The 27,805-nt window shown below is 38.2% G+C and overlaps 3 protein-coding genes across 5 annotated transcripts; 1 reads left to right on the forward strand and 2 right to left on the reverse strand.

The window, feature by feature from the left end:
* Positions 1 to 152: 152 nt before the first annotated feature.
* shc2 (SHC (Src homology 2 domain containing) transforming protein 2) lies at positions 153 to 19,953 on the reverse strand. 2 transcript variants are annotated; one of them, XM_032572982.1, is made up of 14 exons: positions 19,786 to 19,953; positions 15,111 to 15,377; positions 11,010 to 11,080; positions 8,900 to 8,960; positions 8,641 to 8,760; positions 7,511 to 7,564; positions 7,272 to 7,323; positions 6,990 to 7,116; positions 6,299 to 6,479; positions 5,593 to 5,686; positions 4,547 to 4,714; positions 4,104 to 4,450; positions 3,848 to 3,999; positions 153 to 3,057 (listed from the first exon to the last, which is right to left on the reverse strand). In XM_032572982.1, exons 2-13 carry the CDS (start codon positions 15,291 to 15,293, stop codon positions 3,871 to 3,873), a joined length of 1,587 nt encoding a protein of 528 aa, XP_032428873.1. In that variant the 5' UTR covers positions 15,294 to 15,377; positions 19,786 to 19,953; the 3' UTR covers positions 153 to 3,057; positions 3,848 to 3,870. The 2 variants fall into 2 exon arrangements, with proteins under 2 accessions (XP_032428873.1, XP_032428872.1); XM_032572981.1 differs by lacking the exon at positions 19,786 to 19,953 and having other exon boundaries at positions 15,111 to 17,754.
* A 1,038-nt stretch (positions 19,954 to 20,991) lies between these two features.
* cks2 (CDC28 protein kinase regulatory subunit 2) lies at positions 20,992 to 24,777 on the forward strand. Its single transcript, XM_032571125.1, has 3 exons — positions 20,992 to 21,200; positions 21,538 to 21,665; positions 24,320 to 24,777. Exons 1-3 carry the CDS (start codon positions 21,142 to 21,144, stop codon positions 24,361 to 24,363), a joined length of 231 nt encoding a protein of 76 aa, XP_032427016.1. The 5' UTR covers positions 20,992 to 21,141; the 3' UTR covers positions 24,364 to 24,777.
* On the reverse strand, positions 24,596 to 27,757 carry cimap1d (CIMAP1 family member D). 2 transcript variants are annotated; one of them, XM_032571124.1, is made up of 5 exons: positions 27,448 to 27,757; positions 27,281 to 27,360; positions 26,476 to 26,586; positions 25,917 to 26,030; positions 24,596 to 25,323 (listed from the first exon to the last, which is right to left on the reverse strand). In XM_032571124.1, the coding sequence occupies exons 2-5, from the start codon at positions 27,318 to 27,320 to the stop codon at positions 24,836 to 24,838; spliced, it is 753 nt and encodes a 250-aa protein (XP_032427015.1). In that variant the 5' UTR covers positions 27,321 to 27,360; positions 27,448 to 27,757; the 3' UTR covers positions 24,596 to 24,835. The 2 variants fall into 2 exon arrangements, with proteins under 2 accessions (XP_032427015.1, XP_032427013.1); XM_032571122.1 differs by having other exon boundaries at positions 24,596 to 25,326.
* Between the last annotated feature and the right edge of the window lie 48 nt (positions 27,758 to 27,805).

Consider the following 27,805-nt stretch of genomic DNA (forward strand, 5'->3'; position numbering starts at 1 on the left):
TTTTCACATTTAGTCAAAAACTTTAGATGTAAAGGTCCACCTTTCATCTGAGTGGCCATGGTGTTCGACTGGCCCTGTCAAAGTTCATACCTTAATCTAATTGAAGAGCAGTGGTATAACTTTCAAATTGCTGTCCATAGATAATTAACCAATTTGGCAAAAAAAAGCCTTATTTGCTTTTGTTAAGATGGTACAAAGATATCTCAAAGGACGTCCAGCTGTAGAATCAGCAAAATGTGTTCTCCTATGTACTAACTCAAAGGGGTTGAAAACATTCGTGTACATAAATGGTTTACTCACTATTTAGCTCCAGTTTTGAAAACTATCTCTTTCCTTCCGTTTAACAAATATATAGCACTTTATGTTGGTCTTTTGTCTAAAAGCTTCAAAATGAAATGAAAACCATCTATTTTTATTTTTAATCTTTTAACTCGGTAGCATAATTTCTCACTAAAAGTGAGAAAAACACAGCCTAATTTGAGTGCATTAAAGTAATTGGCTTTCACAGTCAGTGGTGTGGAACCAGTTATTCTTCCCAGTAATAATATTTTGTAAAACAGCATTTGGGGTCCATAGGTCAAGACACAATAAAGAGCAATATTTGACCATTCCCCTCTAGATAATAATATTTTTATTGATACTAGCAGGTGGGGACAAGGGTCTGTCAATGAAGAAAGTTAAGGAGTCACAATTAACAACACATTATTTTATCTGTACCCTTTCATAATTTATTTTATTGACTAAACATAATAGTGAAGAAGGGGACATTTTTTTTTGAGAAATTCCTGAGAACGCAAAGGGGGGGAAAAAGCATTCAAAAATATTCACATTCTGATCTCATCAAAAGATTTATCTAATTTACCTGTCCTTGATACACAGAAGAAAAAAATTTAATAAAATCCAAAAGTACTACAGTGACACAGATGTAATGAGCCACTTCCTGGTGTGCCCTGACGAAACAACACAAACCTGTTTAGCTTAAATACAAAGACGTTGACACAGACATGATCATTAAAGTACCGAATTTTCCTGAGCCGGGACAAACGGAGGGATTGCACATCCTTATCACTATTTTAAGTCCAATCACTGCAGAGAAAAGCAATCGGTGAAAGGAAAGGACATCTTTTCTGAGGATCTCACAAAAGAGATTAATAATAAAAACAGCTGAAAGACTGTGATTATCTAGCAGAAAACGGGAGCAGCTTACATCACTGTTTACAAATATAACAGCTTAATTATCCTGAACTTTGTTTATCTTTTCATTGGCATGACAAGAAAATGTAGTCTTTTTGCAATGAGTGCAGAACTGCACATTATGTACACTGAGACAAATGCCTGCCAGTGTAGTTATTAAGGCACTGGGAAAAATACATGCAGGTACCTCTCAACAAATAATGGAATTAAAACTTAGTTATTCAATTCAAAAAGTAAAACTCCTGACTTAAACCTCTCTCTGAGGTTCAGGTAAGGACAGTTGTCTGCCCAAATAAGCAAAGTGTTACCACGGTCATTAAAGCAGGTATTGGTGCTTTTGGCAGTGTAGGCAGTTGCCAAATTCTCCTGAAAAATGAAATCAGCATCTCTTTACAGCTTGTAAGTAGAGGGAAGACTGAGTTGCGCTAAAATTCTCTGATAGACAGACGGCTGCGTTGATTTTGAACTTGAAAAAACACAGTGGACCAACACCAGCTGACGGCTGTGTCTCTTCACTCTTCCTCCAGACTCTGGAACCTACATTTTCAAATGAAAATAAAAATTTACTTTCATCTAAAATGATGACTTTGGACCACTGAGCGACAGTCCAGTGCCTTTTCTCTTTAGTATGACGCTTCGTATGTCTCTATTGCAGGAGCAACTTGAATACGAGTCATATTCAACGTCCTGTGATTCACCTGTGTGTCACCTTCACTGAACTCTCCAATAATGTGCTTGGAAACAGCACTTTATGAACAGACAGCTTCTTTAGCAGTGACCTTTTGTGACTTATTCTTCTGCTGGTCACGTTCTCACCTATCCTATCATTGTAGCGGGCACAACATGGTCGTAATATAACATTTCTTTGTTGTAATTAATTATTTAAAAAAAAAAAATTGTAATATTTAGATTTTTTTTCTTGGAAGCATATTTTTGGGACTTAAGTAGCCATAAGTCATAATCAATAAGATTAACATAAATAAATGCTTAGGAGATGTCACTGTGTGTGATGATGTATAGAATATATGAATTTCACTCTTAATTATATTACAGACTTAAATTATTTCTGATATTCCAATTCATTGAGATGTACCTGCACAGTTAGTTAGAAATGAAGACATTAGCTTTGACTCAGGATAGAGGATTCATCGCAGAGTAAGTCTGCTCAGTCACAGGCTTGTGTAAGTTCATTATACTGCGATCAATTCCTTACAAACAGCAAACAAGACCACATTTGTTAATTGATGAAAATGTAGAAAAGCTTCATGTTTTGCTGATACTGTGGCAAAATATAAAGTACATAAGCGTGTGCAGCTCGTACATCGAACACCAAATTAGTGTTTCTTCTTTGTGCCTTCTCAGATATTGGAGACCGATGTAGAAACAGCAAGTCGTTGCATCCCAAAGAGAGAGACGGCCTTCTGTTGCGTCTCAGACACACAAACCTACAGTCATTTTCTGCATATTTGAAGAAATTTGCTTCTCAATCTGAAGGCTGACATGTCTTGAATTTATATCTGTGACAGATAATCGGTTTCAGTTTTTCCTCTGGTCAAGTTCTTTGTTGGCAGAAAGAATGGCCGGTGGTCGTGGATTACTGGAAACACTTGTTAGTTTTTTATCCTTAATGATGTGGCATTCTGGATTCTGGTTCGCTTAATGTCCGCAAGTCGAGGCATTAATGACGTACATTGAAACATTTGGTTCAGGCTGACAGCCAGAGGAAAGAAGGAGCTTGACTTGATTCTGCACTTTCATGGGAAGTATCTTCAAGGCAAAAAAGTAGAAGTGTTCTTTCAGGATGAAAAAAATCATCTATTCAGTTCTGAGGCCAAATGTTTCCCAGAGTCCAGACAAATTCAGCTGTGAAAAATGATGGAGAGAAACATATTATGGTTACTGAGGAATAACATATTGTGTGAATCATATATATTTCCATTTAATATAATATATATGTAAACTGCAACTAATATATATCACTAAGATGACACCTCCATAGTCCTGTAGTGACTTAAAAGTCTTAAAAGTTTTCATACCAACAAAATTTGATGAGGGGAAATGATACTTGATTGTCAGTTGCTTCTTTCTTTTTTAAATGCAAAAGATTTGAGACTGAAGCAGAGGTTAATTTTCCAAGCCCAGCAGAATAAGGAACCTAAAAATAAACTAGAACTACAATGAAAATATTTAGACCAAAGCATATTTATTAGAATGGCACAGTCAATGTCCACACCGAAGTATCGCTTAGAATCTATGGCAAAAACGGAAATTTCTGGATCACAGATACGCTCCATTGAAATTGACTGAGGCTGAGCTCCAGCAGCAAATAACAGGCAAATAATACAGTGTAAAGTAAAAATAAATCATGCATTATTTTCTTAAACTTAAACATTATACCACACTTTGTGTGGCTCCATCATATAAAACTTCTATCAAAGTTTGTGGTAATAACTTCTTTTTCAACACACTGAAATGATAAAATTTTTAATCTATCTGATTCTATGCTCTTTTTTTTTTTACCACATCAAAAGCAACAATTGCTCTGATTGGTAAAACACTGAGAGTGTCAGCTGCAATCAACTTTTAATATTTGCATGTAAAACCATTCAAATAATGATCTCTACTTTTAAAATCAACACATGCTGTAGCTTACCATCTCACAACAACCCGGGTGGTTCACTGTTTCCTCCGGACAGCTTGTTTAAGATGAAGCTCACTTTCCGCTGCAACAATTGGCAGCTCGTTCTTCAAGTGGTACGTTATAAGATGGCTTATACTCTCAAACAACATGTCTTTAGTTCGGACCTGTATGGGGATAAACAAGTTTTACATTATGCAAACAAAATTTTGGTATCAAAAAACAAACAAATTGTTTTATTTAAGTCAGGTGTAAATCGAAACAGACTCACTACTCCTTCCGGGTCCACTAGCAGCAGGTGTTTGGGCAGGCCACAGTGCATGCCTGTTAGCACGTACTGACCAGGGTTGGTGGTGCTCTCACGGACCAGGAAGTCCCCATCTCGAACCAGGAGTTTCTCTGCGTCTCTCCGGCTCATGCGACTGTGGTACCACGTTTCCCTGCGTAGTTGCTCCTCGTTTGGGGCCACAGGGGCTCTGCGTCTCGGCGGGCTAGGCCACTGATCCTCTACGTTTCGAACACCCCCACCTCCAACCTGAGAACCAGAACCCACTAATACACTGGACCCAACAGCTCCTCCACATGCCTCATGGAGCTTTAGGGCATCCTCGAAGGGCCCTGCAGAGGCACAAGAAGTTTAGTTATTCAGTTTAGCTGTTCTGCTTCCATTTTTCCACTCCCTTGGGTATGTCTAGGGTAAATCTCAAGACTCACTCATATCAAAGAGGTCCTTTTTGGGACTATCATGTGCTCTAGCCCCTTTATGTCCATCTGCTCCATGCGTAAAAGATTCAAGGTTTTCCAAACTTTGTGTATTTACATACTGGTGCTCTTCATAGTCCTTGCTGCCTGGAGGCTGACCATCAGCACACAAGTAACCATCTATTGCAAGAAATGAGACAAAATTAAATTAAAATATCACTTTAAGAATGTTTTTATAACCTCCTGCTATTGTGACTACAGTTTTAAAATTTTACTCTAACAGAGTTGATTAAGTTGTTCCTAAGTGCACCTACGTTGTTTTTTCATACAAGAATCACACATATCTCTTTTTTAATAACTGGCCTAGAAATCAAGGAGGGTAGAAAAGGATTATATCATCAAATATCCAAAAACTTAACTATAGAAAACTGTTATCATAAATGATATAAAGCGCAGTGTAAAAGGATTAACCTCTTTGCATGTTTCATTGCTGAATTACATGCAAAAGGATCAAACTAATCAAAAACTAAATACTAATACAAGAATGTAAGTGTAAAGATATACAAAGAGAGTGTAAGAAAAAACTAAGAAATTTAATACAAATAAATAAGTTCACCATGGAACAATGAACAGTAATTGCCAAACTCAAAGAATAAAGTGAGAACCTAAAAATACAAACACTTACTGATAATGACAGAAATAAGAAGTTTCTGAAAACAACAGTGAACCTCCACAGCAACAAAAAGTCACGTAGTATAGCTAGTTATTAAAAACACTTTATGAAGGTTGTTGATACTAAGTCAGTAGGTGTAAGGGGACAAATACAGTACATTTTCACATCGGGACAATTTTGATTGGATGGCATTTTTCTCTTGATACAATTATTATTGAAAATTTCTTTTAGCACTTACTCAAGCTTTTATTTGTTTAAAAAATTTGCTTAATGATCTGAAGCATGTAAGTGTGAAGGGAAAAAAGCAAAACAGAAGAATTTTATCAGGGGGCAAGTACGTCGTTTTTAACCAGCAATAGCTACTTTCGGCCACAAGGTGTCGCACCTGAGCCACAGGTCGTCTCAGTGTCCCAATGAAGCTCATAACAGAGTTGACCGAGTGGATAAGATCCCTGCTCTCTCCTGACCTGTGAGCCCATCTGTCAACACAACAGCACATTTTAAACACACAGTTATCTCTTCTCCCCTCAATGCAGTTCTGAAACACACAATTTAAATATTTCCTACAGTACGTCTGTATACAGTGAACAGGCAGCATAGCGAGAGGCATGCAGTTTCTTTTTATGCAATCATGTCTATAATAGTTATGGTGCAGGCACATCAAGATGAATTATAGCGCATATATTGGGAGCTTGTGTGGTATAATTCTGTTTTAATGTGGGGAAGCAGCAGACAAACACGTCATAACCAATTTGAGGGATGCTAAGTCAAACATGGCATTTTGGTAATAAACTTTAATTATATGATTATGAAAGTCAGCTGTACTTTATATAACATCTGTGACAATATTGGATTGCAAGATAGCCATTTCACTGCTGGCAGCTTCAGTGTTAAAGCTGAATAAAAACTATAAGAGTATGTCAATACTTAGCTGAAAAATATCAATATTACATATAAGTTATCATGTCAACTTTACAGGTGTATAAAGACAGAATTTCACCTACACTGTTCTTAGCAAAGAGTCCCAAATGCACATTTAGAATCCACAGCCTGATCTGACAGGATACCGTTTCCACATTCATGATGCTCACCTGAGTTGCAGTTTTGCTCTGTGGCTGGGTGTGGATGTGACCCAGCAGGGCCCCAGTGGGCCTCAGCCTAGAGTCCACGACTCCCCCAACAGGAGGCTCCTTCCCAGGGATGCTGTTGTAGTAATCATGCTCTGATGCATCTTCGTCCTCGCCCCACACCGGCTCCTCTGTCCTGACAGGCCTAAAGTCAAATGCACATTCTCTGAATTCATGGCTAAATGTCACAGGAAATAACCTAAGATTTTCTAAATGCTTTCCAGTTCAACTTCTTGCCATAATTAATTAGAAAAGGAAATCTCAGTTCACAGTTGTGCACGTCCAAATGTGATCTACAAAACTATGAAGACTTGCTGCTGGTCACAGGAAGGTGGATGTTTATTTGAAACCGGAACAGAAGATAAAGCTAAGCTTGAGTTTCTGCTTTGTTTGCAAAAGTGTCATTCAATAATTGATGCTTGGTAAAAGTGTGAAAATATCTAAGCATTCAAAGTTTCAAACAAACACGAAAGTAACACAAGAACAAAAGTATTAAAAGATCAACAGTAGATCAAGTTTTCTAATGTAGCCAAAATGCTCTATGTATGAGGTAGTACAAAGGCCTGAAAAGCCCAATATTTAACACTTTTCTGTGTTTTTGTTTTTGATGTTTACTTATGACTTCATCTATGCAGTTGTTTCAGGACTGTGTTACCTCTCAACAGATGACATGGTTTTAGGAGGGCTGTGTAGATACTGTTTGAACTGCAGCTCAAAAGCCTGGCCAATGGTACTGATGACACTCTGGGCTAAGCCATCCGAACACTCCAGGATGTGACATGCTGTAAAAAATCCAAACGGTTATGGACCCATACAGAAAAACAAGTGCCCACACACATCATCAGTATATGTAAAATGCAATGTGGATGATATATATAATGAAAAATACAAATTTAAAGGAGTATAAACACTTTGTATACAAAAAAATAAACCTTACCTCTTTGATTTACTGGATCTTTGGCTACATATGCAACATAATCTGGTGTGTCCTGCAGCAAAGAAAATGGAAAGTTCAATTAGACCAAACATAAATAAGAGGTTCTTAAGTAAACTAATTGATTTTTGGGCCACAAAATTAGAAACCAGTAAAATATAATTGAAATGGATATGTTAAGATGAAAATGTCAATTCCAAACAGCAGGCATGGAGAGTCTGGGGGTTAAAAATGCCACTCACTGTGTCTCCTCCAGAGGCAAATGAGATGGACTGCATGGGATGGTGTGCAATCACCTGCAAGATACACATCTGTGAACATGAATGGCATGAGACCATTTAAAACAATCTAAAAACATGTACAGTCAAATATGCTTTTAAAAAATTAAGAACTTGATTGGAAATCAATGATTCAGCAAGACCAAAAATCAGTCAGTCAGTTAATTAAATTGATTGATTTTTATTCTATTGTATACAAATAGATAAAGATATGAAATAATTGTAATAAAAAAGAAGAACATTATCGTAATGTTTGGCTTCATTATCGTAATGAAGAACATTATGATAATGTTCTTCATATATATATATAGCCCAAGTAAGGAGTCAGAGCTCTGTTTCTGCAGCTGCCCTCATACAGATCTGGGACAAATGTTAGGAAAACCTTCAATGTCCTCCTCATTTCCCTTCACTATACATTATCTGCATAGTCTACATTGCAGCTGTAGTACCAAGCTGAGATGTAGTAAGTCAACACACTCTCAACAACAGCTTTGTAGAATGTTGTGAGAATGCTGGGCAGGAGGGATATTTGTTTCAATTTCTCCAGAAAGTGCAGGATTCCAGTGGTATTCTTGGATTCAGAAAGATTTAATGCAATACAGTCTTTCCACTGCATTCTTGTGGTTGCTAGGGGTGCATGGTCAGGCGGTAGAAAATTGTAGACTCCTAAGGTCTTTTTGTCCGTGTTACAAATGGATAAATTTGCATCAGCCCTCTAGGTGTTTGTCTTCTTTCCTTTACACGTACTCGTTACTTCCATGAACAAGATCCTGTATTGATGCAGACTTGGGTGTTAACAGTTTGAAAAGTGATGATTTACACGGCCTTGAGACACTCCAGTCCTCATTGTAATAAGAGTTTGTTTGACTTACTTGTTCAAACAGAACAAGTAAAGTTAATCTATTTGTCTCTAGAGAATGGTTGTATTATATAAAAGTTTCTGGATGAGTGTTTTTGCTGTCCAGATGAGAGAGAGCTCTGTGCAGTTGGATTTTAAAGATCTTCACACTACCACAGATCTTGAAAGCCACCCACACTAAATTAGGAGAGCTGTCTAATTTAGTCTTTCAGGTTGTAGGAGTAGATAATTTCACCTGTCGTGTAGTTGGGACGAGAAGTCCAAGGCCATCTACAGAAATGTTGACAGCGATGTTCATGCCTGCAAATCGCAGGTTACTCTTTCCCATGACTGACTGTAGAGCTTTATTTGGGGTCTAAATGAAAGGAAAATGAATGCAACCACATACAGATGTTAATTGAGTTAATTAAAACCATTCATGTTTTGGTAAAATAATACTTATTATAAGCATATGACACTGAAGTAAAGATTCACAGTAAAATATTACTACTGACCTTTTTCCTCCAAGCCCCCTTTCCACCAGGCACTGCCTCACAAAGCCTGTTGATGGCTTCCCTGATAAAGAAAATGTGGAGAGGATGCTGGTCACACTAATGAAAAATACATTGGTCACTTGTCATAAATAAGTCTTCTGATGTAAACTAACGTCCTTTATTGAATTACAAGAAATTGGGAAAATTAGGGCAAATTTTTGTCAGATGTGCTGTGTCCCAAATCTGTTACAAGTGAACAACTGTTTTCTATCTGGCCTGTTGTTCACAAACTGATCTACAAAATGTTATGTGAAAGCTGAGATTCTCTGCTAAATTACAGAAAGAAAAAAATAAAATGCTTGTTGTGTTTACATGTGTTTTGCACAAAGCACCTCTCTCTCCAGGATTGCTCTAACTCTGCAGTGAAACAGCTGCAACCTGTGGGAATGGTTGACCTAATGGCTACTGAAAGCCTGATTTCTCCGTGTGTCTCTGATGGTGGGGGTGAAGAATAATGTAGACTTGAGGCTGTAGCTCGCTATCTGTCCGCCATTGGATGGTAGGGACAGAAATCAACAGGCCCGGCTAGCCCTATCAAGTAGCTCATAAATATTTAAAAAGCAAGCGTCCTGGGCCTTGTCTCGGGTAAAGGTCTTCTCAGGGATTTTTGAAAAACACCACCATGTTCAAATGACTCATGCTGATGAAAGCAGAGGGAGGTGGAGGGACAGGAGGAGAAGAGAGAGAAGTTGTTGTTATTGTCTGCAGTGCTGGTCTTTCCCTGTTAGTCCTGGTATCTAAATGCTGAGACTCATTACCAACTTGTGTTCCCCATTAGGAGCTGAACGTTTTTCTATTTTTTTTTTTTAATTTTCATGAAGTGGTAGTTGTAGTCCTCCAATTGGGAGAAAAGAGAAATAGGTCAACCCACTGGGTCTTGCAAAAATATTAATGCCAATTGAACTTTTTGAGATTTTGTCACATTATTAACTGCAAACGTATTAATTTTTACATGATCTCATGGAAGAAAACGTAGACGAATCTGAAGTCTGTCATGAATTGACTGAACCACCTTCCAATTATACCAGTAGTTGTTTTGAAAACTGATCAATACCAAATTTGTATATATAGACCTTTTTCCCTAGATTTCTTAGTATTTTTCAAGCTCAGTCAGATTGAACGGACGAGGTCTATAACGATCAATTTTAAAGTCTTGCCACAAATTTTCAGTTGGATTTAAGTTAAGAGTTTACCTGGGCAAATCTAACACCTAAATATAACCGTTCTATAACCTAACCCTAATGTATCTGTCTGGTTTCTTCCTCTGTCTTCATGATGCTATTTGTCACTAATATTGACAAAGAGGTAAAAAATAATTACCTGAATTTATCTGAACAACCAAATCAAATTTAGGAGGAGCAAAAAGAAAAAGAAAATATGTCCAAAACATAAGCAGCCAGAATTGCCTTAGCAGGATTCATGCCTTTGTTTTTCTTTTGCTGTTTTGTTTTGCACACCCGTAACCTCCTCCCTCTCCAGAACTTGCAGCCAAACACATTACCCAACAGGGTGCGTTCACAGAGACCACTGCAGCTTTCCACTGTCATTAGCAAACATCATCAATTATAGATCCCCTCCTCTATCACTCCATCTCTGCTGCATCCTCCTTCTCCTCCTCTCCCCCTGCACTTAAGCTTTGGAAGCATGGTAGGCTCAGATTACTGATGATCGATTGTAGAGGAGAGATAGGAGGGTGAGAGGCGGAGGGGAGGAGAGACAGAGAGGAGGAGGGAAGAGGAGTGCGCTGCTTCTTTGGGGTTGAGGATGACAACAACATCACATGCAGCGCAGGGAAACAAAAAGGACAAACAAAAAAAAACTCGCATGCCAAGAGTTTCAAGTCTGAACTGCAGGAATTGGAACCATCTTTGACGCATTATGGGAAAAAAAATCTGCTGATCCACCAATTACTAATCAAATTAAGTGATTTAATTAATCATTTTGATCTAAACATTCATCTAAATATACAAGCACTTTAATATTACAGCCATGCACATGTAAATAAACACTATGCTTATTGGATCAAATTCTCCTGACTCACCATGGGCAGTAAAGTCGGTTGCTGACTTACCTTGTCACCTGAGTCCGTGTGTTGAAGTCCAGGGAGCGCATTGACTTCAGCACTTCAATGCAACCCATATACTACAGAGGAAAACATCAAATCAGATGGGGCTCTGTAATATGCATAGAAACATATTTTTGTTCTGATTCTGACCCTGTTCTGCACTTAAAATACAAATGTTTTTTTTTTTTTCTGATGCACCATGCTTTTAGACTATTATATCTCCCATTGTTAAACGTGATAATTCCCATTTATATTTTATGTTACATCCACAGACTAAACATGAAAGCAACCGTCTAGCACAGTGTTGCACTAATGGCTGTCAAATCAGGGTGCTAATGGCACCTTGACTAGATTAGCATCACTCAGCTCCAGATTGCGTACAATCTGCAGCTTCTGAGCCCTCTGGGGGGGACGATCATGTGTGAGGGTGTTTGATCCTGCAGGCAGTTCACGTGAGAATGTCGTCTTGTCTGCATCGATGTGAGAAAAAAAACCTGTCATAGAATAAAATCAGGGATATTTCTGTCTGCTACAATTAATAGGGCAAAATCATCTCCAGGAACACTTCTCAATATCTGGTTGATTGTTCCTGCTACATATGAATAATAGAATCAGTGTACTGAAGTGTCACAAGGTTTAGATCCTGAAAACTCTCATATTTTGTCTTCTGTCTGGTTAGTTTAGTGTTGAGCAGTTTTTAACACTGTTAACACTTCTTATGAGAAGTGCTCTCAAAAGTGTTGCTTTTCAGTTTGTCAAGCAAATGGGATAAACGTTACAGAAGGCTCCATGACATTTTTAGTTTCATACATTGCCTTGATAAAATTTTCACATTTTCTGAAGTTATAGACGCAAACTTCAATACAATAGAATTATTGTTATCTGTATATTTATTGCATAGAGAGGAAAGAAAAACATGGTTTTCACATTTATTTAATGAATAAAAGTCAGAAAAATGTGGCATGCATTTGCATTCATTCCCCTGTACTTCAATTAAATTGTCAAATAAGAGTTCAATTTGATCTCAGCACAAATTCAACTGTTCTGTTAGAGAACATTAATGGAGAAACAGCATCATGAAGATCAGGGAAGACAGCAGACAGGTCAGTAAACAAGTAGGAAGCTTTGGGTATTAAACAATAACTTAAGCTTCATAGATCTCACAAATCACAGTACCCCATACATAAATAGAAAGACACAACTACAAACCAAAAGGCTGTCCACCTAAGGTTTGTAGGCTGTGCCAGGAAAGACTTGATCAGAGAAGCAGCCAAGAGGCCCATAGTTAATCTGGAGGAGCTGCAGAGATCCAGAAACCAGAAGGGAGAATCTGTCAACAGGACAATGCTCCACAACTCTTCAACATTATTACTGAAGCTGTTAGTAGTGCATATTATAGTTTGTAACAAGGCATAAACGAGACACAACAAGCATTTGCAAGAAGATTCTCTGGTCTTATGATATCATGATTGAACTTTTGACCAAATGCAAGGAGAGGAGAAAAACTTGCAAGTAAACATGGTGAAACATGGTGGTCAGTAAAAACTAGAGGCAACGAAAGGTTTGGGACTGAGAAAAGGCCATAAACATACAATCAGAGCAACAGTTTGAAAATCGTCCTTTTCATTTCACTGTGTTTTAACATATAAAATCCCAACTACATACACTAAAGTTTGTGGATGTGACACGACAAGATGCGGAAAACTTCAAGGGGTAGGAAAATTTTACAAGGCAGCGTATTTGGAGGATAGTTCTTTGCAAGAAGCAACCACGCAGCAGAGATTAGGAGACAGATAGAGGACCTCTGAGTCTAAATGAGCTTAATAAGCTCTCTAATCAGATTTAGGCTTGAGGGAAGTCTTCCATCAAGAAATTTGTCTCTTTTTTTTTATTTCCATTTCATCTGCTGATGCAACGTCCCCCACACTCACAACCTCCACCTTTTCTCATCATCTGGATGTTGTCCTTCTGGGCTAAAGCTCTGACTTATACATCCCATGACTAGAGATACCGGGTTCTCAAGAAACATTCCTTACAAATTTAATAAAACTGGTATCCTCTTCTCAAACTCTGTTGTAGATGCCTCTTTCTTTGAGATAAATTCTGGCATCTGGGTTGTTTGTCATATCAGGGAGTCACAATTTTGTATCTGGAGGCAAGAATCACAGTAGGTGTTGCATAATGTTGGCTAAACGGACAAAAAACACCAAACAGATTCTCTTTTTAGAGCTCAGTCAGTGAATGCCATGCCTTTTCTGCGTGGGAGTAAAATGTTTTTTTGTAAACTTAACAAGTCACATTAAAGAAGATCAATATGCATAAGATGACTGTTAAAAAACTGCAATGAAACAGAGTACAAAGAGCTTAATATGTGTAATAATAACACCCGCTGTGGCAGCTGCAGTGCTTGTTTTAATGGCTGCGGCAGTGCTCTGGCTAACAGAGATAGCAGACGTAAGGGAGACACAACACATGACATGTCTTGGTGGACACCAGGAAGATATAAACACATGACTAAGAAATCCATATGTCTGCCATGAAGAGGACTGGAAGTCTGTGAATGACTGACTATATGTGCAAACTGAAACAGAGAGAGAGTGAGAGAGAGAGAGAGAGAGAGAGAGAGAGAGAGAGAGAGAGGTGCTCACTGGAATGATTACAGTGCAGCACCAATTCACTGTCCCTCTGACACTAATACATGCAGCGAATTGCTCCTCCCTGCATGGATTTGCCACTGAATTGCTCAAACAGGAGCAGAGCAATCCTGTTATTTTCCAAACTGCCTCTTACAGGTCGTCTGTGACGACTGTTGCCACGCCTACAATGCCGGACTCTTAGAAACACATACGGATCATTAACAGGAGACATCGATCAGAGATAAGATGAGCCCGCACTATGAAGCACGGAAAGCAGAGCTTTGTGACGAGAAATCACTTTTACGAAACATTCCGACCTCTTCTGCTACTGATCCAACTGCCTCATCCTCGTCACATGATGCAAATAACTGTGATTAAACGTAATTGAATATAGGAATGAATGGTGCTCGTATAATGTCATTAGAAATTGCACTCGGGCCCCCAGACTGCAGTAATCAAGAGCCGTGTCATTAAGTTTGAGGAGGAGGTGGAGGGAGCAGAGGTGAAGTGTCATCAAGGAGGACGCCATGGGGAGACGAATGATAAACAAGACGCATAAGGATTCAGATAGCTTGGATTTATGAGATTTACCATCTAATAATTACTTTATCTACCCTGATTTTATTTATTATTTATAAATACCAATAAAGTTATTTAATCTCCTAGGTTCCCCTAAACAAACAACAGTATATCATAATCATAGTCATGATTATAAGAAGCAACAGATACAATTGATGCATAAAATCAGTCTATTCGCTTCAAAGATAAATGTAAACAGGCTCAAATCCACACAAAGAGAACCACTCCCACACTCAGAGCTCACAATCAGGCAGATTACATGCTCCATAAACACAGTTTTTGTTTTAAATACAGTGTGACACAAGCCATATTTATTTAAAAGTGTGGTTGAGCAACAATAGTCTCCACAGTCAGGAGACATAATTTCATGGTTTATTTTTTCTCTATCCTGAAACCATAAATGCAGCATGATACAGACTCTTAACCAGCAGCACCAAGCCGTCTATCTGGATGAAATTATGTATTCCCTCGGCACTGCCACATGAGCTGCATAACAAAGTGCCTGCTGTTGAGATGCTTTGGTTTGTTTTTTCACATTCACATTTGGATGAAAGTGAATAAATAAAAAAATTGGAGCCTTGATATTCTCTTCTTCCTATGGGAGTCTTTAATTATAGATGCATCACTTATTTTGCATCAGAATGATAAAATTTTCTCTTAATAAGCAAGAGAAATACAAAAAAATTCTGATTTTTTTAAAGATATATATTAAATGCTACACAACTGAAAACTCCAAACATTTCTGATCTATACATAGATCAAAGGACAATAGATAGGGACATAAGTTTTGGTGCATAAATGGGAACTCAGTCTATATCTGTCAAGTAAAAACAGATTAGTGTGTCACTAGGGTTAACAGTTAACTAATTATCCTCCTTTTAAATGTACTTACCCTAACAATGTAAGAAGCTCCTTGTCCCAGAATTTTCTTGTCTGGGTGCAGCCAACCCTGAGAGGGCTTGTGGATGAAGCTGCCCTTGGTGTGGAGCTCATCTCCCCCCAGCCACATGCCCTCCACCCTTGTCCTGCGGTTCATTCCTGACCTGGAGCTGCTGGAGACACCAGGGCTCACCATGACCTCTGCTGCGACCCCAAATCCATGTCCTGCTGGACCTCCAGAGGCTGCAGCTTGTGCTACGGCCCGCTGCCCTCGGATAGCCTGCAGGGAACAGGGGGTGACACAGACAGGGTCACAGGAGTTAAGTACAGCCGCAAGGCTGGCCACGGGGCCGCTGGCTGGGCTCGCCCCACTGGTCCTGTTTGATGGTGATGAAGATGAGGCCTGAGAAGAAGCTGTCTTGGTTGAGTCCTTGCTAGAGCTGGAGCTGGATGGGCTTCTGCTGAGCAAGGAGTTGGAGAACTTCCACTGGGGCATCTTGGGGATGAGCATGCAGAAGGTTGTGGTGGCCTCCTGCTCCCCATCCAGGCAGGGGGAGTCTGCCAGGGCTGCAGCCCCAACCGAGGAGGAGGACCTGGAGCTGGGATCCAGAGGAGGCAAAGGAGGCAGGGGGAGATTCTGTGCGGAGGAGGAGACCCCCGGTGTGGCCACGACTTTGCTGCTCATGGCTAAGCTCTGCATCAGGTCGTCAGAGGAGGTTACAGACTCGTTGCGAAAGCGGTCATACTTTGGCTTAAGGAGCATGCCCGGAGGAGCCGCCTGAAGCAGGAGCTCAGAGAGGGGATAACTTTCAGAGGATGGAGGAGAGAGGGGAGTGGGGAGGGGGAGGAATGGAGTAATGAAAGAGGAGAGGAAAACAAAAGAAGAAAAATTCCCAGACCGAGTCCTATATCCTTGTCAAAGTCAGCTCAGCGCTGTGTGCACCTCCGCCTCTCAGACATTGTCCCGCTCTCATGCTGCTGCTGCTCAACGCCTCCTGCTCTGAGCGGGCCCGCTTCCTCTTACTGCCTGAGGAGCGATTGCTTGTGCGCTTTCGACTGTCTCTCCTTCTTCATGGATGATGTCATTGGCCTGTGAGTCCTGCCCTGCCCAGCTGCTCTCAGACAGTATTTGCTGAAACACACATGCTTTAACCGCCCTCCTCTGAGACACAAACACACATTCTGCAGGTCACCTGCGGCTTTGCATGAAGCTACAATTCAGCAAATTACTCCATTTTGGGTTATTCAAAAGCAAAATTCTAGAATGCACCCAGAGATAGTAATGCATTTCTAATTATTAATGGGTTTATGTTGCTGCTAATTAGATGACAATAATAAAAGTCTTACTGGTCTGATACTGGCGTAAAAGAAGGTGGTAATCAATACTGTTGCTCAGTGTGTTAACCTGCAATCAATAAGATGTTTTTCTTTTTTTTTTTTTTAAATCAATAAGACGTAGGCTGAATACTAAAACAGAGGCCCAACAAATACGCAACAGAAAATATGATGGTACTTTAATAAAGTAAAAATTAACCCATGAACTTATAGTAGAGACATGGGAACAAGACTAAACCAATTAGTTGAAGTGAATTTTGTATGAGTCAGCATGATCTCATTTCACCCAAGCTATATAGAAGCACCTAACAAAAGGAACAATGGAGTCACCACCTTAAAGGACGACCCATCTGACAACATCCAATCTTTTCCATTTGCTTGGATTGTCTTTCCCTCCACCCTCTCATCCACCTCTCAGGGGAGCAATCAGGCATCTCAGCATGACCCTTTTAGCTCTTTACTTGCACCTTCCCCTGTGTGTTTCACTAATTCCCTGCCATTTCTACTCACTTTTCTACTCTCTCATATTGAGTGGGGGTTTACTCAATTACCCATAACATTATGAATAGTCAAGGGATGGCCTAAAAACATCTGGGGATCCCCTAGGGTGTGTACTCATATGTTGGGATTGCTGGGATCTTCTAGCTTCCTTGAAATGGAATCAAATATTTTAAGTGGATATAGTTTGGTTGTTTGAGGGAAATTTAAGCTTCTAACCCTGGTGGACTCTCTACTGTCTCACTGAGGATGAAGCTGGGGGAAGTTACTTCTGTATTAAGGTTCTGTTCCAAATATAGCAGAGTTTGAGTGGTTGCCAAAATTGTGCAGCTGGTGATATGTGTAATATTAACATCTAATGTCAGAGCACATTTTACCAAGTTGATAAGTGTTACATTAACTGTCAGTTGATATGCTGCATTTAATGCATTGCAATTTAGACCTCTGTCTTTTTAAGAGGTTCCTGCTCTTTTTGCCACTTCGCCTTCAGCACCTTATCACAACAATGTTTCTCCATTAAGCCTTTAACAACGTTCTTGAGAGCATTGCACCAAGATGTAGGTCATATGATGAGTTCTGCAGATATGCAGTTCCACCAGGTGTTTCCTAATGGCTAATTACTAGTCTGGAGGAACTCTGTGGGGGAAACACAGGGAGGGATGTGGTGCTTGGTGAGAGCAAGCATTAATGCACCCCAAATGGTTGCCAGGAAGATTAAAGGATTTCTCTAACATACTTGAAAGAATAAAGCAATGCTACAGGTATGTTTTGATGAGGGAATAACATTATAACTTGAAGTAAAGCTCAAAAAAGTCACTTAATACACCACCTTTAAAACAAGATGTTTGCATGTAATATTTTATCTTAGTTTAATACTAGAATCACATCTAATTTATTCTTAACTTCAATTAGATTTCCTAAATTGAAAGAAAAAAAACTAACAAAATAGTATTTAAAATATTATTGCATCATTTCTACTTCTTGAAATTTACCACATCTTAATAAAAATTTTCTCTGAAGGAAACATGTAAACATTCAGAACAATACCAAGCAAAAATATGTTTGGTGTACAGAGCCATGAAAAAGTATTTTTCCATGTATACATTTCTATTACTCCTTATGATTGCTTATCCTAAGGAGTGTTGTGACCATGATTAGGTCACAACAGTAACAGGTCCATAATTAATCCCAATATATAAAAATGAAAAAGCATTTCAGGAAAATAATGTCCATACTTATAATAAAACATGGTGGTGGTACTGTTATGGTCTTGGAGTACTTCACTTCTTCGGACTATTTGTCATAATTAATATAATCATCAATTTGTAGAGCTGAAAATCCTTAGGGACAATTTCCAGTCATCAATTTGTGACCTCAAGAACACTCAGGTTATTTAGCAGGACAATGACACGTAGCACACCAGCAAGTTTCTCTAATACACTTAAAACAACTGAAAGTTTTGAACTGACCCAGTCACAGTCTTGATTTAACCCTCCTGTTATGTTCCGGGTCAAATTGACCCGTTTTAAAATTTACAAATTAAAAAAAAATAAATAGAAGCATTTTTTTTGCATGAAACGTTTTCTATTTGTCTTAATAGGTGCACTCTAGACATAAGTTGAAAATTTATTCATTTTACACATTTGTACCAAACCCTAGGTCTACTTTTTACATCGATACTGTTCGGGTCAATTTGACCCGGCAGTCAGGTTAAAGTGCAAAAAAAGATTTTATAATGTCCAATTCTATATGTTTCCTTGCAGTTATGAACCATATTTCACCACACACACACTCACACACACACACACGCAACCACACACACACAAGCCCACTTTCTCACTATTATCTTTACTTCACTAGGAAACTGTGAGAAAGCAGGTGTTCACACAACCTTTGACGGGAATCTTTTCTGTTCCTGTGGACAAACTCCACCCACACTGAGTGGACACTCAGCAGAAGTGGAGAAAAACATAAATACTCTCTGCATGACTCATTTATCTTGATTTTAATCAGCGGGTCAATTTGACCCAGAACAGTATGTGTGTCTCAAGTTCAATTATAAAGATCACCCTTTGGTAAAAAAGAAAAAGTATAATATAAAATAATTTACCAAAGGTCAACTTCAAGGAAATTATTGTTTTTTTGTGTCTAGGTTTTTTTCAGTGGACATTAAAAATCTAAATTCCATTTTTTATGTCCAAATGAGTAAATGAGCAGGTTGTCGTCATTGATCCTTAATTTCTGAGAAATAATAAAACATCATTGCACAAATATTGATTGAAATGGTTAGTATTGGAGTTAATAATCAGATACAAAAATGTTTTGGAGGAATTTTTTGGTTTCTGACACTATTGCATGATTAAACACTCCCTGGGTCAAATTGACCCACGAACATTTTTGCTGTACCCTAGAAACGAACATAACAGGAGGGTTAAATTGACATTAAACAGATTGTTTATGCTCGGAATGCCTTTCCTGTGGTTGAGTTAAACCAATTCTGCTAAGAATTGTGGAAAAAAGAGTTGCAAAAAAATACAGATTGTGGGTGGCTGTCATGAAAATACAGCTGTTGCTTTGAAGGGCTGCACAACCAATTATTAGATTTTGGGAGGCATTTACTGATTCATGTACAGACAGGTTGTTGTCATTTTCTCTCAACAAATGGAGTCATAATTTGAATACGGTGTCATTTATTTTCTCAGGTTAACATTGTCTGATATTAAAATTTATCTTTTGGCATATGAGACCTAAAATTATTTAATAAGCAAAGGAAATGTGTAAGGAAACACATACTTTTCACAGCACTCTAATAGCGGGAAATAATTCAGAATGATATCAGGATTTTAAATATTTACCTCAGAATGAAAAAAGATCAAGATCTCCTCATTTCTGGCAACTTCTAGCTGAAAACATCTGATACGACGTTTGCTTCAGCCTCCAAGTTCTGCAGGACAATGAATGAAAGTAAGAGCAACTCATTTTTGTAATGGATAACATGTAACATATAAAACCAGTGTGCCTTTTGGTAAATAACCACTTATTTTTTGTTTGCTGCTTAGTCATAAAGTTACTGATAAACCAGATGTAATCGATGTATGTTGACTGATGCAACAACAGCGAGCATTTCTCAGTATGTTTTGTTCTCTCTTTCCAAGAAAAAAACCCCACACTAACACAGATAGTGAGAAAAATTGTATTTTTTTATTCAAATTAAATCCAATAATCAGATGTCATTACTATGCAAACGGATCCTTTTTGTACTTTCACATTTATACTGGATGTTAAATTTATCTCAGAAGAATGATATTTGCAGTCATTGTTTTGACAATAGGAAATTAAATGACATCAGACTTGTATAGAGCCTTTCAGCAACCTCAAAGATGTTTTACAAAGAATTCATTTACATTCACACACACACGCCCACCCCCATAAACTCACATCTAAGCAATAGTCAATTCACACCTTTGGCCTAAACCTAACTCCTAACCCAAAAATAGTATTTCCCCTCTTAGGGCCCAATAAATTTTATTGAAATGTTCAATAAGGAGCAGTGGTTCTCACAACCCCACATTGTAGACAGAACTAGATCCACACAAGGATATAGGGACCTGGTTCACACACACAGCATATCACTTTTGAACTTCACTCAACCTTTGGTTCGTCGTCGGTCTGTTTATGTCTGCTTTGCTTTTTTGGACAAGGTAGAAATTATACTTTGGTTTTTTACATCATTGCGAAAGGTGCGCGTACAGTATGCTTGTCATTCTTGTTTACAATTTTATGGAGTATTTGCCCCTAAGTCCTGTAACGCAGAGATAGAGAGACGCTAAAGCTCTCAAGATTTTCTGCTTACTCAAATCCCACCACGAGCCAGTTTTCGAACTAAACTTTAATTTAGGCTAAATATATACTGCTTTCCTATTCAAAAGAAGAGAAGACATCATAAAAGCTCATATTTCTGGAAGAAGAATATCACTTATTTCAACTTACATCCTGGCTCTTTTGGTTTTGCGTTGGAGTGGCTCATCTTTTCACAGCTAGACGATCACTCTGAGTCCGCGAGCTGCCGTCTGGCCAATCAGGAGGAAGCGGGTAACGGTCGAGATTTGAATTGTCGTTGGAAAACAGCGGCAGATGACAGCAGGTTGTTACGCTCGTAACTAACGCAAGCCAGTTTATTCACTCGGGAACAGGATTATAACTGAGATAAGATGTCCAAGAAACAAATTTTCTATTCTGACAAGTACAACGATGAGGAGTTCGAGTACAGGTACTGCACTGTTCAAGTTTTCTATGCTGGTTTTATAGGCTAACGTTAACATAAGATCACGATTTCTCAGTTCTCTAGCTTTGTGGCTCATCATATAACTTAAGATATACTGCCAGTTTATTTTTTGATTGCAACATTTTTGTGCGCAGATGAGTTAAGTGACTATTGTAAATATATCAGTATTAAGTTACCGTTTTCCTGTAGAATCAAAACATCATCCGGCTAACTGTTAACCATGCTAACAGGCTTATGCTAACCTCGGTCTCATTAATATTTAAATACGTGTCTTTGGACGTGGCAGATTGTTTCAAATGTGATCCTATATACCTCCTTACAGGCATGTTGTGCTTCCGAAGCAGCTGTCTAAACTGGTCCCCTCCTCCCATCTGATGACAGAAGAAGAGTGGAGAGGACTGGGGGTGCAGCAGAGCCAGGGCTGGATCCACTACATGATTCACAAGCCAGGTGAGTAACCAAGGATCCAGTGGACAGGTTTCTGAATAATGTAAAATCTGCTCTGCAGAACTTACTTGTTGCTCGAATATTGCTTAGTTCTAAATTTCTACAGTCGCATTTCTATACAAACATATAAACTGGAATTTTCTTAAAGAAATCTCTGAGCAAACCTGAGATTTTGTTATGAGGACTATAAAAGCAAGTAAAAATGTAACATTCAACCCATCATTTCACAGAGGCAGAGGGTATTCAGTGCTCTATTATGTGCTGATGTACTGTTTTGTCTTTAGCAAAGATCAGAGATTTTATGGACAGAGGGGCACCAATGAGGCTTTTCCTGGATGCCACTGTTTTCTGAATTTCTTTGAGCTCTGACCAGCTTGTTTTCATCATATCAGTTTTTTTCCTAAGACAATATGCAAAGAAGGAAAAAAAATATTAATAATAATATACATACATATATATACTCTTTGAAGAATATGAATTAATATTCTTTAAATTACAACAACATTTAATTTCCCTTTGGGATTAATAAAGTATTTTTGAATTTAATTACTTTCAGGCAGGGGCTTTTCAATCAACATAAAAGCCCATGATAATTACAAGATTATCTTGTTTGTGCATCATAGTATATGTCCCTCTGATTCTTTTTAAGTTCTTAAGTGTGTAGAGAATGCATGATGTTGTTAAATGTATATAGAGAAAATACATTTGGGTGTTCTGAGTTTGAAAGCAAACAAGTGGAGTTGGTGGTTGTCTTGTTTCTTCCCAACATATAACCATCATTGATAGAAACCCATAATGGGGAAAATTGTCCCATTCCAATCTCTGGCCAATTGTAAAATAAAATAAAACTAGAAACTGGTGTCAGCCAAATTGGTGTATTTCTGCTTAATCCACCTTTACCTCTCAGTATAAAGTTATACTTTATCTAGCTTTGATGTAACATTTTAGATGTTGTTGATGATGAATCCAACTTTTGTCCTAAGCCAACAAATCAGTTGGTATCATTTCATACCCATTTGATTTAGACATTGAAACAAATTTGCGTCCTACATGAAAGATGTTGGAGTTAGTAGAGCAATTCCAAAACTGTTTACACTCTAATACTCACTATTTGTGCTAGGTTTTACCACGCAGTGAAGAGCACACTGTGGTGGATGTCAATGATCTCACATAGTAGTAGTAGGGCGAACAGAAGCACTGTGTTATTATTAAAATAACAGGAATCAAATTTTCCTGCTTTTACATTAATGTATTTTTGGAGGAAATGCCTTCATTTAATATTATTCAGTCTTTTCTTAAAATTTAAGGTTAGAATTTCAGCTTATTACAATTCAATTATATTTTTAACAATGTGCAGAGATTTAACCTCCTTAAATCTATTTTTTGTTATTTGTTATGGAATCCCACTTCCCACATTTTGCTCACTTTAAAAAATTTTTGTATACAAACTTACTCAAAATTAAGGAAGAATCATACTTTAACAGGTAGCAATCATACTTGTTACCTTTTCAGGTAACAAGAATCATTATGTAAATGAAGGGATTTACCATAATTTACTGATTGGAAACATTTCTTATTTCCATCAGTTTAGTTTACACCGTAGATCAGAATAAACTACTCACTACTGGACGTCTCTCATCATATTAGGCATGACTTGGCTTTTATGTACCTGAGGACAAAATCACACTACAAATAAAATGTTCTGATTTACAGTGTTCTACACAGTCATGAAAAAGTGCAAAAAAAAAAAAAATTATTAATTTTTCAGAACTAATAAAGTATGAAAAAAATCTTTGACATGGTTACTTATTCAGTTTTCCCAAAAAATAAGTCTAAATGTCTACAAATTATGGGCTTTTTCTTCAACAATTTATAAGTAAATTCAATTCTATCTTTGTTTTGTCACATCACAATTTGATTTTAACATTTTTACAGTTACTATTTTTGGTTTTCTAGATCCTATCTGATAACCCACACATTAATTCACAGCCAGAAACATGGGTCTGTGTCACTGCTTTTATGGCCTCAAGACAACTTTCAATCTTGGATTCCTAAACTTAACACGATGAGATTACGTATTATGCAGCTCATTTTTAAAATCTTCAAAACAGAATAAATTTATCATGGATCAAAACCACCTTATAGAGTCAGTAGTAAATTGGAAAGCTTAAGCATTATATATTTTGAAATGGAAGTGAACTTAATAAGTTAAGAAATCATAACGCATTGACATAGAAGTCCTTTACCAGGAACTGAAAACTAACTCCACTGCTTAGTTCATGATTTATACAGACCTAAAAATCTAACTTCAAGAATTTAATGTCCACAATGTTATGAAAACTGAAATTATTATTATTAATATTTTTTTTATTTTAAAGAATATGTTTTTTCATTCTTAAAAATATATAGTCTCCGCTAAAAATAGTTAAAAATCTTTTACTGAGTTTTTTTATAGGGTTTGGGAAACTTTTCTACTTGGCTGTGTTTTATTTTTTTTTCTTCATTGTTGACTGTTAAATCCCCTGTTTTTTGTCACTCCCTGTGAGCAGAATGAGCCGTACTGCTAATTATGTTAAAGCAAAACCACACAAGACTGTCCTTATTTTATCCTCTATATAATCTGATTTGTCTTGTCTTCTCTTGCTTTGACTGTGCAGAACCACACATACTCCTTTTCAGAAGGCCTCTTCCCAAGGAATGAATGGGAACAATCTTCAAGCTGTAAAGCTCCTTTGCATCATTGAGCTGCACTTCTCTTCTACTTATATATCTCTGAAAATGTTCTAATGATTTTTGTAGAAACCTTTCCATTTTCCTTTCAGAATCCCTATATCTTTTTTTGGCTTGTATTGAGAGGCAAGCTGCTTGTGTTCACTGTGAATAAAAACCTTGTATATGCTATTATATGAAGGGGAATGTTTACTTGTCTGTTGTACTTTAAACATATTTTTAATGTCTTTCCTTGTTCTACAAGATGCATTTATGTAGTGAGTGACTATAGGGTTTTTTTCCTGTTAAACTTTTGTTTGCGTTATGTAAATTCGTTATTAAATGTTCGAAATGTTGCAAACAAGTACCTTGTTACTTAAAGAACAAAATAAAATGTTAACTGCAATATGTTGTTGCTTGTTCTTTTTTTTTTTTCAAATTCCAGGCTTGTTTATTTGACTCTGTTAGTCAGAAAACCCGACCACTAGTGGCGTGACAAATTCTGAGTGTCTGACCCCCATGGAGTATGCTGGTGCTCTGGTCTTGTGAGCCGTGACGTTCTCGGGGTTATACGTCCCTGGACCGGGCTTTTTGGTCTTGTCTTTGGGTACGTCGTGACGTCCCAACATGGAGAACGCAGGCTGCCGCGGCCGATACACACTAGGGTCCGTACTGTTGTATCGGCAGGGTCCGGGAGTCTTGGCCAAATCTTCAGATGGTCCCCCGGTACTGAAAGTACCCGGCATAGTGTAACTTGCGCTGGCTCTCTTATTTGGGATGTGAGATCCTAGGAGTGGAGGCAGGCTGTACTTGTTGGGAGCGGGGACCGGGTCTACGGTACGGTAGCGGGTACGACGGCCCATCGTGTAGGAGGGCGGTTTGCGCTGCAGGTTGCAGAGTGGAGCTTTCTCAGGACTGTATGTACCAGGTCCAGGTGTGCTGAATAACTCTTCTACTGATCAGAGAACAGGAAAATATAAATACAAAATAATAATGGTGGAGTGTAGTAGGCCTGTCACAATAAACATTAAATCAAATTAAAAGAAACAATAATTCCCATTTGCTTGATGTATCGTTTTTCCTCTTTTCTTTCTCTTTGCCAAAAACCAAATGATCGTCAGTCTGGTGTTTTGGTCCCAACTAGCCTTTTTTTTGAAAGATAATTTTGTTTACAGAGACTTTGTAATTCATTTTATTTGTTGTTTTCTTTATTTTAGATAATTAAAATGTCTTCCAGTTCCAGTCTTTAAATGTTATTGATCCTTGAAAATCTGCTCTTGCGTCATTGTGCCATTATTACTATTGGCATTATTATTATATTACTTGAAAATGGGCTCAAAACAACAATATTATCGTTTATTACAATAAGTTCTGGGACAATTTATCATCTAGCAAAATTTGTTATTGTGACAGGCCTAGAGTGTAGTTCATATAGTTCAGAGGTAACAAATGAAACTTAATTTCTGGAAAGATCCAAAGGAAATATAGATGAATAAAATGTATGAAGAGTTAACATCCATCCATAAAGAGTGAGCAAGAACTTACTCTGTGCTTTCATTCTATTCAACATTGAATATGCAGGTGTGCCATCCTTTCCAAAGCGAGTGATTTTTGCATCAACATGATACAGAGGCCCTGGACTGGAGTCGAGAGAAAGCACTGCAATAATAAAGTAAAATCATTCAGAACCCGCTTGACGTGAGAACTATGAAGTGCTATCTCCCCCTAGGGGTACAGAGCCATTACTACACCACACAATGGAGTACAATCTGGTGTGAAGGATAAATCCTGGGAAGATGAAATCAGTTTTTGAGTTGCTGTTTATATATAAATACATGAAGAAGCATTTTGATATTAACTCAGATGTTTTCACTTATTTTTTTACCAATATCTGACCAGATCATCTTTGAACCCAGCGCAATCTGACTGTATGTAGCGTGACAGTGAGAAGAAAACAAAAGCATCTCCACAACATTAAACCTTTATTTTTTTTTTCTTTTCTTTTGGGTGAAAATGTTTGAAAACCAAAATCGTTTTTCACATGTTTTGGAACATGTGAAAAAGTTTAGCGACATACTGCATCTATAATCCTGGTGCCACTCACTGTTATTACTGATCCTGCCGTGGAAAGAGTAGGCCGGGCTGGTTGGTTTTGTGAAGTCGTGGCCAACAAACCCAATGGTGGGAGGCAATCCATAGCGCCCAGGTCCTGGTCCTGGAGACAGGTGTCTGATGAATTTGCTCATACACAACCTCACGTAATCTGTATACTCTATTGCAGGGGTGGGCAATCCTGGTCCTCGAGGGCCGGTGTCCTGCAACTCTTAGATGTCTCCCTGGTCCAACACACCTGAATCCAACAGCTGAATCACCTCCTAAGAACAGTCAAGTTCTCCAGAGTCCTGCTAACGACCTCATTATTTGACTCAGGTGTGTTGAAGTAGAGATGCATCTAAAAGTTGCAGGACACCGGCCCTCGAGGACCAGGAGTGCCCACCCCTGCTCTATTGCATTCACAACACAAATGTTTAAATGCACAGCTACAAATAAAAACCAATAGTAATTTATTGTGTACTGTAGCTTTGTGAAGGGAGAGAGTTTCCATTTGACCAACTTAAATCCTGACGAATTATTGTTAAGCAACTGATTCTGCTCCAGAAGATGTGCGCTGTGGAGCTGCAGCAATCATTTTTCTCAGAACAGAGCGAGTCCTGGCAGGTCGGCACACTGTGTATAGTCCCGCTTTACTCATGTCAGTTAAGTAACCAAAAGTGACTGCAAGATTTAATGCTAATGGTGTTTATATGCACACACACACACACACACACACACACACACACACACACACACTATAAAGCTAAATAAATCAATAACAGCATTAAGATTTATTATTTCAGTCAAGCACTCACCTTTCTCCTTCCCTGCAATTGCTGGGTATTTCTTCTCCATTGGGCTAAGGGTCCTTCAGGATTTAAAAACCGTAGCAGCACTACAAAGATATTCATGCAACATGTCAAACTGGATGGAGGTGGAAAATAAAAGAATTTAAAAAACGCCAGAAAAGCGAGTTATGCACCTCATTGAAGTCAAATTATCATGTTAGCCAAAGGTGAAGCAAGGTATGCACCAGATGAGCATCAGCGGTGCATCTTTCTCTCTACTTTATCCCACCATGGAGAACTTTTCAGCAGCCATTCAGGATCAATTCCTAGTTTTTCTCTGAAACAATCAGGAAACCTGACACCAGTAATGCACATCAAAATGACAACAAAGCGCTAGACTCCTCCCTATAGCTCAAATTGTAACCCTCTGCCAGCTTGCCTCTTTTGTATCAATAATTCGTCCAAAGCAGCTCAGACAGGTGAATAGCCTCAGTCCCAAAAGGGTTGGACATTTATAGGTGCACTGAGCTGGTACTTAGAAACAATGTCATC

Source organism: Xiphophorus hellerii, chromosome 9 (genome assembly GCF_003331165.1).
Source record: "Xiphophorus hellerii strain 12219 chromosome 9, Xiphophorus_hellerii-4.1, whole genome shotgun sequence".
Lineage (NCBI taxonomy): Eukaryota > Metazoa > Chordata > Actinopteri > Cyprinodontiformes > Poeciliidae > Xiphophorus > Xiphophorus hellerii.